Genomic DNA, 17,807 nt, shown 5'->3' with positions numbered 1-17,807 from the left:
CTTTAATCCCCGAAACTTCTCTGATTGATGGATCTCAAACAAGGTCATTAAAAGAGTTAATGACAAACCCTGGTCAGCTAGAAGCTGCTTATTATGTAGTGCTACGCAATGCAGCAATCGCCAGTCTGGTTTTAGCTGGATTTTCCAGCGGGATTGAGAACAGGAAAGTGATAAAGGAGGAGTATAGAATGAGCGTAGAGAGAAATGTAAGTGTGACAGTGAGTCAGAGAGTGTTAATAACACAGAGCGGCTCTCACATCCAAACACCTGACAGCAACTGAACGTGAATTCACACGCTCAGTGAAACACTGAGATAAATCAGACTCTCTTACGCTTATGTAAAACATGAAATTCAACCAGCAGAGTTAGACAGACTCACTCGAGGGCCTTTCCCACAAACACACACACACACACACAATGTGCTTATTTATGCTTCAAAACACACGACAAGCACATGCTACTATACAGAGGCCAGCCAGCTGTGCATGTTTTAAAGAGATTCTGTCTTTTTTTCTTTCTTTCAAATGTCAAACTTTCGTGTAAAAGCATAATTAGAATGGAAACGCCACTTTTAAGTTTGACCGAATTTTCGTTTTCGGACAAAATGCCTTTTGAATGGGGCACTACTATGATAGCATCAAAATCGTACAAAGTCGTACAAAACCTTTCTTTTTTTTGTAAACTCTGTGTACACAAACAATGTAGTCAATTCTGGAGAGCCGCTGGTGATACTTCAAGCACAGTTTCATGTTGTGTCGAGCCGCATTAGTGTTTTAAAAATAGAGATTTTGATGCTATCATAGTCGTGCCCCATTCACTCCCATTCAAAAGGCATTTTGACCAAAAACGAAAATACGGTCAAACTTAAAAGTGGCGTTTCCATTCTAATTATGGTTTTACACGAATGTTTGACTCGGGTAGATTAACAAAAATAGCCTAGGATCAATTCTGGCGAGAGTTACCCTTTAAACTAGCAAGCGTGGATTCAGACTCGGCCTAAGTGCACTTTAGACCATGCGCTTAGATCGTTAAAATAGGGCCGTGTGTATTTTACAGTAGAACGAATGTCATAAAGGTTTGAAATTACACGAGAGTGAGTAAATTATAACATTAAAATTTTTGGGTGAATTATCCTGTTTGTGACAACACCTAGACAAAAAGCTTTTTTTTATACCTATGATAATCATGCAAACTTAATTAAGTCACTTGGGCAAAGACTTCTGTAGAGTACAGTTCTTAGACCGAAAAAGCTGCAAATAGGACAAAATTTTATGCTGACAGTCAAAAGTCTTCTCTACTCGCACTCGCAAGACTAGATAAAAAAAAAAAAAAGAGCCTGTGAAATTCTGCCCTATAAAACTCGACGCTCAGGGTATCGTGTATGTACAGGACTTGACTGCTATACAGGTAATGACTGTATTTGCATTCAATGTTGCAGAAAGTCACATCACAGCACAGCACAGCTGTAGCCAAATATTTACTCTTTACGGAGCAGGAATCTCCATGTGCACGGAGTGTGTGTGTGTGTGGGACAGCACAGGCCCAGGAGAGCTTTTGTCTCTTTTGCAGTGCTTTGTGCATTGTGGTCCCATGCAGCAATGATAAATTAGTCTGCCATGTCTACTACTGTCTGTTCCAGAGACTCCGAGATACTGCACACACACACACACACACACACACACACACACACACGCACGCACGCACGCACGCACGCACGCACGCACGCACGCACGCACGCACGCACGCACGCACACACACACAGTTTAGAAGCTACAAAGGTCAATAGGCGGTCAGAGTAAAAATCAAATCAATAGGAGAGTGGATGCTGGCGAATGTATGGTGTTATTGTGTATATAAATGTGTGTGTGTGTTCCCCTAGTATCTGACGTGGTCAGTGAGGAGAAACGGAGTGTATTGTAACACACTCTCTCTTATGGGGAGACACTTAGAAGTGTGCAGTATGAATGTCTTATGCAGAGTCAAGATACGCCATTTATAGGGCCTGCATGTATGCATTACAATAGCATATATATATATATATATATATATATATATATATATATATATATATATATATATATATATATATATATATAAATAAATATACACAACTATTTGGAAATCTGGAATCTGATGGTGCAAAAAAATCAAAACATTGAGAAAATCTCCTTTAAAGTTGTGCATTTATGTTCACGATTGTGCTGCATTCACTCACAAAAATACACGTTTTATATATTTATGGTAGAAAATTAAAAAAATATCTTCATGGAACATGATCCTTTCTTAATATCCTAATGATTTTTGGCATAAAAGAAAAATCGATAATCTTGACCCATACAATGTATTGTTGGCTATTGCCACAAATATACCCGTGCGTCATGTGACTGGTTTTGTGATCCAGGGTCACACACACACACACACACACACACACACACACACACACACACACACACACACACACACACACACACACACACACACACACACACATTATTACTACTATTAAATATTGTAATATTATATAACTTCAATATTGATATCATATAATATCAGTATAATTAGAATTTTATGAATTATACAAATCTACGCGAAGTTTGAATAAATCAAAGCAAGAGGGGAAGAGAGGGATTTAAACTCAGTTAATTGTGATCAGTGGCTGTTTGTCGGAGGGGAAGTGACCCCGGACACATTTGCATAAAGCATCAGAGCGCACTGGTCTCAGATCAACTTCCTGCTGGTCACATCATTAGTTTCATTAGGATATGAAAGGCAAACCCTGAGCCCAGAACAGCACCCAGACTAAAGGTCATCCTCTGCACAGATGAAAGCATCTGTTCTGTGTGGGCACCGATCGCTCGAGCGTGAGATGATTACGGTTGTCACTCAAAGTCCTGGCATTTCCAGCAGCGTGCAATTACAGGAGCATCCAACAAATGTGGCCGCTTAAAATCCATGCGCCTGTTTGGGAGCTCCATAAACATAATTAAAGACCATATGAAATCAAAACTAGAGTATTAGTATGTGTGTGTTAGCTTTAAGGTCAACACTCAAAAATGAACTAGGAAGGTTGTGCACTTTACATAATATATTTATATTTAGTTTACTTATAATGATTGTGTTTGTTTGACTTGAAATGTTTTTCTTTCTTTCTATTAAGGTCCACGTAATTATGTCTTAATTTAACAGTACAAAATCCTAACGTGTTGTCTAAACACAAACCATTTATGTTAAGTAAAAAATTTGTACATCCAGAGGGTGGCGGTATAGTGCGACGCCAACTGCCATTTTGCCCAAACTTAATTTGATTGTGTTCAATCTGCTTAAATGTAAAATTTAAGTTTACTTAATCCGTTTGTGTTGGATTACATGAATGATTTGTGTTGCATTAACTGACACTGGGCGGTGCTTGTTAGTTCCCAGAATGCTTTGCATATGGTTGAATTAAGAGAGAATAAATGTTAAAATGATGATTTTATGTTTTTTTGAGAAAATGAGAAAAGGGGAAGACTTGATAGTGTGTAATTGTGTTTAATGTTCAATTACATTGGAATTATTAGAACCATTTAAATTACAGTCGGTTATCATTGTGGAGAAGAGTGGAGCATTGTGTTTTAACTGCTTAGATTGAAGGAGCATGTAAATCTTAGCATTCAAGATGCTAATATGTGCTACTGCTAGCAAATAGCTAGCTATAGTCTATCAATTTAATGATGTGTCACTAAAATAAATGAAATATTAATGGATGAATGAAAATAAAAAACACCCGAATCATGTCAGGAAACCTTAAAATTAGTTGGGCTGACAATATTAAATTAAGTAAACCATAGTAAATAAGTTGAATCAACCTTAATAAATTAAGTTGATCCAACGTAAGTACATTAAATTGGAATAACAGAATTGCATAATGCTGAAATAAAGCAAGTTAATCATGTGGAAATCCTTGATTTTTTTATGTTCATTCAAAGAGTTATTTTTTTGAGTGATGCTTATTTACTCCTAAAATAAACTTGATATCTGCAATGTATCTTCTGAACCTCCAGTCCAAAAACAGCTACAGTCGAAATCATGACCAGCGGATGGATTTTAAATGCTTCTCAAATTCAAGAGCTTGTTTTCATGTTGGACCCAGCGGACTATCCTGTATCTCCTTTTTAAACGTCTGCTAAAAAGAGCGAGACCCTGCAGCTGTGTGTGTGTGTGTGTGTGTGTGTGTGTGCGGTCACCATCTGAAACGCATCCGTGAGATGTGCTTCACATCCAGATCATCGATTCTTACGGATCAATAGGAATCTCTAGCGTGTTCCAGTCCATGACACTGATCAGGTGAGTTGGGAGTGAAAGTTGATATTCGGCGTGAGATGCGGTTTGATGTACAAATAGAGTGTAAATCATGAATATTTACTACCAGTAAACTGACCTAATGTGCAAAAATGCAGTGTAAAAAAAACTAATTTTTTTCAGTGTATCCATACGCACAAAATTATACATTAAAAATGTACGGTAACACTTTATTTCGATAGTCCACTTTAGAGGTTCTACTAACTATGCGTAACTTTGCAGAAACATGTCAACTAACTGTCATTAGAGTATTAACAGACTGTCTGCTTAATATTAGCTAACACTTTTTTTAGTCAGTCCCCCAACATATATTCAACTGACTATAAGTAACTTGGCAACTATAAGTCAACTTATTCTCCGAACCCTAACATAACAGTCTACTACAGCCTACTAATACTCTAATGAGAGTTAGTTGACAAGTTACTTATAGTTAGTAGAATGTCTAAAGTGGACTATCGAAATAAAGTGTAACCAAATGTACTTTTAAAGAAATCAAGGTAATAAGGTCTCATTTGCAAAGCAATATATTTCAAACAGCATTTATTAATCTTTGTTAAAGGCACAGTATTTAAGTTTCGCCACTAGACGTCTCTTATTCAAAACAATAACACAGCTTGGAACCTTTTTGTAAAGTGTTACCAAAATCACTTTATTTTAACTTAAACTGTTTAATGGATAAAAATATCTCTTATCCTACAATTTGTTGTGTTGAATAACCAGTTTCACAAACTATGTCACATTACTACGTTCTGAACAGTTCTGCTAAATTGTAATACATTTTCAGCCTGGGAAAACCCGGATGAACTTCCGGCAAATTTGAGATTTGCTCTGCAAGTTAGTCCGGCCAAGAGCCCATTCCCAATTTTTCCAAATCAAGGTGCCAATCACAAACGTTGAGGCGGGCTTTACACGATGGCGATCGCTCTGATTGGTTTCAGGTCTACCCAATTGCGCCCAGAGGCATTTGAGCGACGCCCGTTGGTGACGCCCCTTTGGAAATGGGCTGTGAATGAACCTTCCCCAGACCCACTCTCAGTTAAAACTGAGAAGAGTCTGGTGTCAACCTAGGCTAAGGCCCGGATCACACCAAATGTGTTTTTCAGGTTCGAAAACGCGAGGCGCACAGCACTGTCCAATCACACAGAACGAGCAGTGCGCTGCGTTTTTATGTTGCTAGGCAACCACCGAAACAGCTGTCCTGTCAGTCAAGTAAACGTCAAATCAGCTTTATATTAAAGGGTTCACCCAAAAATTAAAATAATGTCATTAATGACTCACCCTCATGTCGTTCCAAGCCCGTAAGACCTCCGTTCATCTTCGGGACACAGTTTAAGATATTTTAGATTTAGTCCGAGAGCTTTCTGTCCCTCCATTGAAAATGTATGTACGGTATACTGTCCATGTCCAGAAAGGTAATAAAGACATCATCAAAGTAGTCCATGTGACATCAGTGGGTTAGTTAGAATGTTTTGAAGCATCGAAAATAAATTTTTGTCCAAAAATAACAAAAAATACGACTTTATTCAGCGTTGTATTCTCTCCCGGGTCTGTTGTCAAATGACTCCGCAGTGACGCTGCTGACGTAAGACGCTGAAATGAAGCTCGGGCGCATAGATCACAAGACCCGGAAGAGAATACAATGCTGAATAAAGTCGTAGTTTTTGTTATTTTTGGACAAAAATTTATTTTCGATGCTTTAAAACATTCTAACTAACCCACTGATGTCACATGGACTACATTGATGATAGGACAGTATACCGTACATAGATGGGAAAAAATGCGATGACGTCGGGCGCTTTTTCCGCTCTGAGTTTTTTTTTTTCTGCAAAACTGCAAAAACGCGAGGCGCAGCAGGCGGTAAACCGCGAGTCGTTTGGGGGCGTATAAACAGCGCGCAGAACGCTCACTGCTATAGGAAAACAATTTAAAAAAGGCGCCTCTCACTGCAAAAAACGCGTCAGGTGTGATCTAAGACATTTTAGGAAGAACATCTGAAACAAAGTTGGCATGTAAATGAGTGTGTGATCAGACTCACCTGAAACAGGAGTCATCGAGGTGGGAGGCAGGCCGTTCATGTTGAGCGCCCCCACCTGGTGGATCTGTGTCGCTGGATACGCAACGCTGGGCGCTAAATAACCCCCGTGAGAAGCAGCCATGATCGCCGCCTGCTGCTGCATCAGCTGAACCAATCAAACAACAGAGAGCTTATGTTAGAAAACATTATACATTAAATACAAAAACAAATATGTAACCCTGGACCACAAAACCAGTCACAAGTCACACAGGTATTTGTGGCAATACATTGTATGGGTCAAAATTTTTGATTTTTCTTTTAGGATATTAAGTAAAGATCAAGATATTTTACAATTTCCTAGCATAAATATATAAAACATGTATTTTTGTGAGTGAATGCAGCACAATCGTGAACATAAATGCACAACTTTAAAGGAGATTTTCTCAATGTTTTTTTTTTTTTTTTGCATCCTCAGATTCCAGATTTTCAATAGTTGTATCTCAGCCAAATATCGTCCTATCCTAACAAACCATACATCAATGGAAATATTATTAATTCTGCTTTCGGGTGATGTATAAATCTCAATTTTAAAAAATGCCCCATGTGACTGGTTTTGTGGTTCAGGGTCACATATAAAATATATCTAATGAAGGATTCTTTAATTTTCTTCAAAAAAGCACAGCAGGACCGTGATGGTAATACCACGGTACTTTGAATCACTAAAGATTCCCATATTTATGGACAATGATATTTACATGGGCCTCCAGGTTACTTTAAGAAATATGTTCAAAAACATAACATTATCATGGTATCTTGTTCACAAAAAAAACAACAGCATCATGGCACTTCTCTGTACTTGTTAGTTATAATAACTTGACCCTGTCGGAGATCCAACATGTGTCTGTAGGTGTTCAAATAAATTGGATCAAACGACATTCCTAAAATGAATTAACGAACACAAATGCACTGTAGCATAGCTAATTATTGTAATTATGTCACTATGGCAACAACCATCTGTGAAGACACAACAGTACAAAACAGACTTATATGTGCTGGAGTCCTCAAATGACCCCATTGCAGAACATTTACATACATACATTTGCTTATTAGCATTCATATTACTAGGATATTGGCTAGTAATATGTATTTGATCAAAAATACAGAAAAAAAAATAATATTGTGAAATATTATTTCAATTTAAAATAATGATTTTCTGTTTGAATATACTTTAAAATGTAATTTATTCCTGTGATCAAAGCTGAGTTTTCAGCATCATTACTCCAGTCTTCAGTGTCACATGATCCTTCAGAAAATTATTCTAATATGCTGATTTATTATCAGTATGTATATTTAAACAGTTTTTTTATAACCTGTTATACTTATAATTATTTGATGAAAAAAAAGAAAAAGAACAATATTAATTTAAAATAGAAATATTTTGTATCAATATACACTACCGTTCCAAAATTTGGGGTCAGTCATTTTCTTTCTTTCTTTTTTGAAAGAAATAAGTACTTCTATTTTACAAGGATGTATTAAATTGATAAAAAGTGATAGTAAAAACGTATATTGTTAGAAAAGATTTACATTTTGAATACTGTAAATGCTGTTCTTTTTTATGTAGGCTACATATATATATATATATATATATATATATATATATATATATATATATATATATATATATATATATATATATATATATATTTACACACACACACAATAGTATTTGTTTATGTGGAACTGATGCAAATTAGCCTTCTAGAAGACGCTTGTAACTACACACACTAACTGACCGCAGCTCGTGGAGTGTAATCCATACATGCATCAATATAGACCGCACTGATCTGGGTTAACCATTAGCATGCATTCTTAATGATGTTACTTTGTTTAGCCGTGATGATGGAAGAAGAGATGCTTTATCAACACAGAATCCACATTCATTTGAAACATTAGCAAACATATACATAAAAGTACCATGCTATTCTCTGAAAAGTACGATGCAAATCCATTGAACAGTAATGTACACGAATATGGTTATCATATAGTAGCGGAGATATAATAAAAACAAATGATTTCAGGCTAATCATAACTCTGTGGACAGCGTCTGTGGCACGCTGTTTATTAATCATTTCACTTGGTATACATCTGCAAGAGTGAAGCGTGCTCACTTTATTTCCACATTTAATTTCCGCAAACTCTATAAAAATGTCCATATAAATGCAACTGTGGTACAGAATATCAGCAGTGCTGCTTTAGTTCAGTTTAAATGAATTGCTAACACTTCTGCACATGGCAAATAAACTCCCGTCCAGCCTTGAGACACAAAGACGAGGAGAAAGCCTCAGTGATAAACTCATTTACAGGAGCGTGTGTGTTTGTGTATGCATCTGCGATTTTATTGAATGCTAATGTGTGCTGAACTCCCCAGGTACTCCGAGGCAATCAGCGCTCCATCATGGGCCAATTACTGGTGTAGAGGCGCTTCGAGAGGCACAGCTCAATGCAAAGCTCCAGTCGCTCACGGGATGTGACACGCGTGTTTATGCATGTTTGTGGGGACGTGCTGACACGTCTTGGGGGGGGGGAAGGGTTGGGAAAATGGAAGTGTTTGGTGCATGAAGAAATGAGATGTCCAAACCGCTGACAATAATTACTTGCTTTGCCATTCATTCAGACTGGAGCTGTAGTTTAAATGGTTGGGCGGTCTCACCATGCCATGATAGAAATGTGTCAACCGATCCCGCTGTGGCGTTTACATCCAGCAGACAGCTATAGCATGCAGATTACGACAAATCTGATGCAAAAATTATTTTATTACTTAGTATTAGTCTTGCCATATAAATATCTCAGTTCCTAGAAAAAAACTTTTGCTTAAAAAAAAGTTTTTGTTTAAAACATGAATTATTTGCCAATGGCAGCGTAAAAAAAAAAAAATCTGAACCTTAAAAATGATTTAAGTTTATGTTTCTGACTCCACTGGTGGATCATTTTGTATTGTTTTAAGCATGAACTCACTAAATTCGGATACAGTTCAGAAAAATATATTGAATATCTGAATAATTTTACTTCTCAAGTAAATGTTTCTTGATTTAAGAATGTTTAGATATTTAACTGCAAAACAAGACAAAAATACTTTTTTTTTTTTAAAGAACTCTCTTATGCTCAGACAGGCTACATTTATTGGGTCAAAAACACAGTAAAAACTGTAATAATGTGACATATTATTTAAAATAACTGCTTTCAATTTAGATATATTTTAAAATATATATATTTTTTCTATGATGGCAAAGCTGAATTTTTCAGTATCATTACTCCAGTCTTCAGTGTCACATGATCCTTCAGAAATCAGTATAATTTTTCTGTATTTTTACTTCTAACATTTATTATTACTATAATATTTTTGTGGCAACCCATTTTTTCAGGATTCTTTGATGAACAGAGAGTTTAAACATTTAATGTTTAATCTTTAATCTTTCTTTGAAAGAAACAGCATTTAAACATTTTGAGGTTGAATAAAAAAACAATAATAAAGTGATTATATTTATATATATATATATAATCACTTTATTGTTATTGTTTATTCAACCTCAAAATGTTTAAGTGCTTTTCTTTTAAAAGCTATATCACGGTTATATATATATATATATATATATATATATATATATATATATAATAACCATGATATACATTTTCTGCCCACCCCTAGCTGAGGCTCATCATTGCTGGTTTGTTTGTGTGCTCTAGTCAAACAAATCAGGCACAAATGGATTAGAATCAGAAAAATCACATCAAACAGCAAGTATGCTGAGAACAAATCATAATTAACATAACAAATACTTGCGTCAGGTTAATATCATCTGAATTGTTTGCTAATGATTTGCCAAAGCTGAGAGTCTGAGCAGGAGCCAGGCGGTTCATGTGTGCAGTTGTGCCGAGATCCACCAGGAGGCGCTGCAAACCACCAACATCTTCTCCATCACAACACAACACAACACAACACACCCACTCACAGTGTTTCAAACGACAGCATGTTTTCATCAGTCTGGAGCTCTGTTCACAAAATGAACATCATCAGTGTGCACTAACTCCCTTCATGGTCAAAAGTAAAAGCCGTTCGATTGAAGCGTGACACGGCAGAATTGCACCGCCGAATGTAGTGGATTTGTGGCCGGTTCTTTGTTTGCACTGAGAAAGGTTTCTGAAATGCCCTTCAGTGCTCGACGGCTCGTGCTTTGGTTCTCGAGCAGAGTGCACTGGAACATTACAGCCTCCAATCCTCTCCCGCTTTTACTTGTGTTGTCTATTCCTGCGCCAGGCCTTTGAGACACCAGTGCAGTGCCAGAGAGAGTGCTGGAGCAGGGCATTATGGGATATAGAGTACTGTGCCCTGTCAAATAATCCTTACTAGTGCAGTTTCAGATGATCTCACTTTACCACACTGCATTTGTATGTATGTGTAGATAATTCATCATTTTTTATTTTGCACTGCTGCTCAAAAGTATTTAAAAAATAGATAAACTACTTGACATGACTAATCTATTTTGGTTTCTGGATGACTAAACGACCCTGCTTACGGGAAATCATTTCTTGACTACTTCAAACCTTTCAAAACTGCGGTGGCAGCATTGATGAAAAACAATTTGCTGTTTTATAACAATAAAAGTCTATAAGAACCACTGCAAACTGAAGTTATATGCAATATTAGCTGAAAAATAATGCATGAATACACACTTCAAAAATGCATCCTGGAAACTTTGGCACACTACTCTTAACATACTGCACTATGATTTGTAATGCACTGATCATCATTTTTAGTGCGCAAATTGAGATGTCATGCCTCCTGTGTTCATTCTACATGGAGATTTCTAAGAGGTTCTACGTGGGGATTTTTTGTTGTTGTTGTTGCTATAAAAGAAGTAAATATGAAATTAGAATAGAGATGCGATTCACAATTCGCATCCATTCGGAGCATGAACATAAAAACAACCACAGGCTGGTATTTAGGACTAACTAGCAATGAGTAGAAACCACAGCGGTTACCGTTAGCCAGCTGGACTACAGGTGAAGCTGTCTTCATTTCATGACACCATTCTATAGAGACACTGTCAAGCTGCAGAATCAGATTCCACCAACACTGGTTGCATGGCACTAAATATTCTATTCCATACATTTCCATTCCATTCCATTTTATTCCATATCATACCATACCATACCATACCATACCATACCATACCATTCCATACCATTTTATTCCATATCATACCATACCATACCATACCATACCATACCATACCATACCATACCATACCATTCCACTCCATTCCATTCCATTCCATTCCATTCCATTCCATTCCATTCTACTCTATTCCATATCATACCATTCCATTTTATTCCATATCATACCATTCCATTTTATTCCATATCATACCATGCCATTCCATTCCACTCCACTCCACTCCACTCCACTCCACTCCACTCCACTCAATTCCATTCCATTCCATGCCATGCCATTCCATTCTACTCCACTCCATTCCATTCCATTCTACTCCACTCCATTCCATTACATTCTACTCCACTCCACTCCATTCCATTCCATACCATACCGCCGTTTTTTTCTTCATTCTACACTCACCGACTTTATTAGGTACACCTTGCTAGTACCGAGTTGGACTCACTTTTGCCTTCCGAACTGCCTTAATTTAGAGATTCAACAAGGTGCTGGAAACATTCCTCAGAGGCTTTGGTCCATATTGTCATGAGAGCATCACACAGTTTCTGCAGATCGGCTGTCGGCTGAACATCCATGATGCAAATCTCCCGTTCCTCCACATTTCAAATACTCTCTACTGGATTGAGATCTGGAGACTGTGGAGGCCGTTTGAGTTTAGTGAACTCACTGTCATGATCCAGAAACCAGTTTCAGATGATGTGAGCTTTGTGCCTGAACCGTTGACATGAGGCAGGATTGATCCATGCTTTCATGTTGTTTACACCAAACTCTGAATCTACCATCTGAATGTCACAGCAGAAACCGAGACTCATCAGACCAGTTTTTTTCAATCTTCCATTGTCCGATATTGGGGAGCCTGTACGAACTACAGCCTCAGTTTCTGTTCTTATCTGACAGGAGTGTGTGTCTTCTTCTGCTTCAAGGTTGGACGTGTTGTGTGTTCAGAGATGCTCTTCTGCAGACCTCGGTGAACGTGTGGTTATTTGAGTTACTGTTGTCTTTCTATCAGCTCAACCAGTCTGGTCATTCTCCTCTGACCTCTGGCATCAACAAGGCATTTTCACCCACAGAACTGCCGCTCACTGATATTTTCTTTTTTTCCTGACCATTCTCTGTAAACCCTAGAGATGGCTGTGTGTGAAAATCCCAGTAGATCAGCAGTTTCTGAAACACTCAGACCAGTCCGTCTGGCACCAACAACCATGCCACGTTCAAACTCTCTTAAATCCTCTTTCTTCCGCATTCTGATGCTCAGTCTGAACTCGCAGATCGTCTTGATCATGTCTACATGCCTTGATGCATTGAGTTGCTGCCACGTGATTGGCTAATTAGATATTTGCATTAACAAGCAGTTGAACATCTGTACCTAATAAAGTGGACGATTAATGTACATCAAGGGTGTCCAAACTTGGAGACCAAAGAGTAGCTCCGAGATGCAGTGTTTGAATTGTGTCGAAGCTCTTGGGGGGGGGGTCCCCCAATAAAAATAAATAAAAATAATAAAAAAACAACTTAATAATACATTAGAGCCGGGACTTTAACGCGTTAATTAAGATTAATTAATTACACAAAAAATAACGCGTTAAACATTTTTAACGCATTTTAATCGCACTTATTTTTGCACCGCGGAACGTTTCTCACTGGATGAGTTTAGGCGGACCGATTATACTGGAGCACCAACTAGCGTTCATAACTTCCACAGACAGTTCTAACTAAACAATAACTTTTTTCGACAACAACGACAACAACAAACCACAGTGAACATAAACAAAGAAGCTGACGAGACCGCTTTGGTCGGCCCCGTGGATGGGACATTTTGTTATAAAAAAACGAACGGATGGAAGCGTCGATAAGGTCGTGGTTGTGTGCAAGCTGTGCAACAAGGAATTGGGAACGGCTCTTGCTACACTTAATGGCAAAAATAGCACTGGTCTGCTGGACTTGGTTGAACAAAAATAAACAATATTTTGTTGCTTAAGCTTATGTATTCAGTCCTTATTCAATGGTATACTAAAAATCCATGTGAAAAAAATTACTTCTCACTGTTCTCAGGTCAAATATTTACATGCAATTAAAATGCGATTAATTAATTACAAAGCCTCTAATTAATTAGATAAATTTTTTTTATCGAGTCCCGGCCCTATAATATATATATATTTTAATGAAAAACCAGGGGACCCCCCCCCCCCCAATGTAATTTTTTTGGACCTTATGGGGGGTCCCTTGATGCTTCTGGGAGGTCCCGGGCCCCCCCTCAATTCGAACACTGTGTGTCCCAATTAACAAGATGTGTCCTAATTCACAGGCTGCATCCTTCGAAGGACTCAGCTGCAGTATAAGCTCTTTCTAGGCCTATAGAAACTTCCAGGTAAGTGTGTTGAAGCGAAATTCTGCAGGACGTTCACACTTCACGATCAAGTTTGGACACTGGCGTAAATGATTCTTTTCTGTTCTGTTGTATTCTGTGACTCTGCTTCTATACGTTTCTGTTCAATTCTATGTGGATCTGTTCTATTCTACTCTATATTATTCTGTCTTCTTTTGCACCCGTCACTGAGTCAGAGTTGGCAATCTTTATGAAACGGTTCTGAAACCACAGCACACTTTTCAACCAACTCAACCCAAACCGCTGACAAGAGGAACCATGATTGCAGACCGTGTGGAAATCTTCCTAAAAAGCTCTCATGCTATTATGCAAATGCTGTTGGCAGGATGTATAATCCCAACAGTTCCTGTGTGCTGCCGTATCACACTATGACCAAAATGAATAGTCTATTTCACTTAGTGTGTGTGTGTGTGTGTGTGTGTGTGTGTGTGTGTGTGTGTGTGTGTGTGTGTGTGTGTGTGTGTGTGTGTGTGTGTGTGTGTGTGTGTGTGTGAGAGACAGTGTGTGTTCGTTTGTTTCCCCTAGGGCAGGATTTCACGATTTAAGGCAATGTTTGAAGTGCTACTCATTCCCATTTAAATAATCCACATGCAATTTAAATCAGTCAGGATACAAGCAAGAGTGTGAACCTGCTGAGTGAACTGGGTTTGTGTGTGTATGAGGTCTGTAATGTACAGTTCGTGTATTTAGAATGGAGATAATCTATGCTTGCATGCACACGTGAATGCTACATCTGTGCCATTAAACCAGATGTGTAACTATTTGTGTATTGTCAGTTTAACTAATGTAAAGTTTCTCAGTAAGATTCTGACAGTTTCAGTGTTATTATCGTTAACTAACCCCCCCCCCCCCTTTTTTTTTAATGCATTTTTTATGAATTTAATTTTAATGAAATAAAAATAAATCTAAAAAAAGCTTAAACTTATTTTATTTCAGCTAGTTGTCATGAAAATAGTACATTTTATGTTTATTAAAGGGGTCATGACATGAGAAACCAAATTTGCCTTGATCTTTTGGTATATAAGAGGTCTTTGTACCATTAAAACGTCCTGCAAGTTTCATAGCTTAAGACGTCCTCCCCATTATAAACGAATCATTTATTTAATCAAGCTCTAAATACAGCTCGTTCTGGATCCATGGTAAGAAGTGACGTCACGGTACGAAGTGACGTACCAGCGTTTGCATATGACCGCCTCCAGCGCAAGACAGCTACGCTTTAAGCGCAAGACAACTACGCTCATTTCGTATCGTTGTCGCGCCCGCGCGCCGCGCGCCTCACAAGTGTTCAGTCGACGGACAGCGAGTGGGTCTGTGTACAGGGAAATTACGATGCCGCAGATCTGCTGTTCCTGGCTGTGGACAAACTACATCTTTGAATACGCTGCGAAAGATCCAGTCGGCAGGGAAAAATGGATGCACTTTATTTTTTGCGGACGTCTCAGTCACGGCAGTGTTAGTTTAAGCGTTTGTTCTATACATTTGAAGGATGACTGTTTTGAGACTGTTTTGAGCTTTGCCAGAAAACTGTTGCTCAAAGATAAGTCCGTGCCGTCTATTCTGGGCTCAACAACGACGACGCAAACTGTAAGTAATGTATTTAAAACTTTAAACTACTTTTTAAATACGCTGAAAGATCCAGTCGTCAGGGAAAAATGGATGCACTTTATTTTTTGCGGACGTCCCAGTCACGGCAGTGTTCTATACATTTGAAGGATGACTGTTTTGAGGAAAAAATCCCAATATGATGATTGGCTTTGCCAGAAAACGGTTGCTCAAAGATAAGTCCGTGCCGACTATGGGCTCAATGACGACGACGCAAACTTACTTTTTACCATGGCTAATATAAACACATTTGTATAAGAGAATCTTGAAAATATGTCGCCTTTCTAGTAGGCCTAACGTTACATGTGATAGAAAATTAAAAATGTTGCCTTTATCAATGCTGCATCTTCAAAGATGGCCTGTGCATGCATTTTTGTCCGTGGTACACCCTATCATTTCATTGGAATTAGTTAAATAATGTTAAACTGTTAGCAAATGAAGCTATAAGATAATTATTATGCAACAATAATCCGTTTTCAAGTGTCTCGGGTTAATTTTTTTTTATTAATTCAAAATAGTTTCACTTTCCATGTGGACACGGGCTGATCCAGTCTTCGTTGTTGTGGTGATGGTTCATGTGCCTCTGATTCCGGCTCAAACATAATAAGGTTTTATCATTGCAAGAGCCATCGCTTCGCATGCATCACCCGCTATTAAACAGTTACGCCGAATCCGCAAATGTTCTGGCTGGGGGCGTTAATAATTGATGCATGGGCACTGACGTTAGCCAATCATAACAGTGGGCGTTAACACTGAACTCTTAAAGGGGAAACACCCCCAAAACAGACTGTTTGAATCAGAGGATGAGAAACAGGGTGGGAAAAGGTCATAAATCACTACATTTTAAAAGTTTTTTGTAAAAAAAACTATAGTAATACTATAATTGCACCTAAGGGAACATAATAATAAAATAAAAAAAACCATGTCATGACCCCTTTAAATATAAAATATTACATTTATATATTTATATTACATATAAAACGTATACAGTTTAAACTAAGTTTAAACTTTTCATAAAAAGTATGCAGTCATATTTATGTTAAATAATTAAATTAATATATTAATATCCATTCAAATAAAAAAGAACCAATCAGCTATTTGCCAAGACAATATATCTAATTTTCGAATTGGTTTAGGTTAAGTACCAAAATAACTCAAACTAAAAACTAATACTTAATAAAAATGAGTCATTTAAAAAAAATTAACACAACAAAATGAGTAAAACCTTAATTAAAAGTAAAATTAAACCAGAAAATATAAAAATAAAATCTAATTAAAAATAATAACAAAACTTTAAATAGTATTTGAATGAGTAAAATAACACTGAAGAATGAGAATGCAATGCATTTTGCAATACTATGCAGTTGACAGCATGCCTTAGTTCTCTGTGTGCACAATTCAGGTTTTGTGTGTGTTTATACATGTGTGATTGTATTTACTGTGTGCAGGGACACAGAACAGGTGGATGATGGGATACCTGGGGGTTTTCCTTCTGTTGGCTCCATGTTTAGACGTCACAGAAGGAATTGCACACAGATATCCCAGTATGTCCACCCACGAACAGGATAATAAGCAGCAAGCTGCTAACATGGCGAGGAGGCGCACGCGGTTGTGCGAAGGATCATATGGATTATAAAATCAAAGCTGTAGTTTGAAATGTCACACACACATATGCACACACTTCAGCGCAGTGTAATTAAAACCGAAGGCCTGCCGGGTATATGCTATATATAGAGCCCGTCTGACACGTGATGCGGATCCTCAAACTTCCCACTTCTGTGAGACTCCACGAGCTAAAAAGTATTTAAAATAGCGGCTAACTTCCACACTATCAGATCACAGGCTTAATCTGTATCTAATGCCGTTATCGTTTCAAGTAATACGCTTATGAATATGCACAGAAATCCATGTGCTTTGAATACATTATCCATTCCGTAAATGAACTGGGATTCATCTAAAGAAGATGAATTACTCAAAGACGCATTTGGCTTTTCCAACCACGCTAAGAGTGCCGAACTAGGCCAGGATGATGAAGCTAATAAAAATCATCTTGATATTTTTCTGCCATTTGATAATATTTGATATATATCTCTATATTTATGTATTTTCTATGAAATGGCTTAAAAGGAACCATCATTTCAATGAAACAGCCGTGGCTGCCAAGTTGATTTAAATGATTAACATAAGAAGTGAAACAGCATTTAAAATAATCATGTTTGCCTTTAAACGACACA

The 17,807-nt window shown here is 37.6% G+C and overlaps 1 protein-coding gene across 2 annotated transcripts in view; it reads right to left on the bottom strand.

Moving 5' to 3' along the window:
* The window catches only part of LOC306998594 (CUGBP Elav-like family member 5), a 212,254-nt gene that overhangs the window by 13,702 nt on the left and 180,745 nt on the right, over positions 1 to 17,807 (bottom strand). For both annotated transcript variants that reach the window (XM_079612786.1, XM_079612787.1), the window contains exon 7: positions 6,374 to 6,518. In XM_079612786.1, coding sequence (XP_079468912.1) covers positions 6,374 to 6,518 — 145 coding nt within the window. The remainder of the gene's footprint in view (positions 1 to 6,373; positions 6,519 to 17,807) is intronic.

Source organism: Phoxinus phoxinus (assembly GCF_949152265.1).
Source record: "Phoxinus phoxinus genome assembly, chromosome: 5".
In the NCBI taxonomy this organism is placed as follows: Eukaryota; Metazoa; Chordata; class Actinopteri; order Cypriniformes; family Leuciscidae; genus Phoxinus; species Phoxinus phoxinus.
This window is presented reverse-complemented; position numbering and strand designations above follow the sequence as displayed.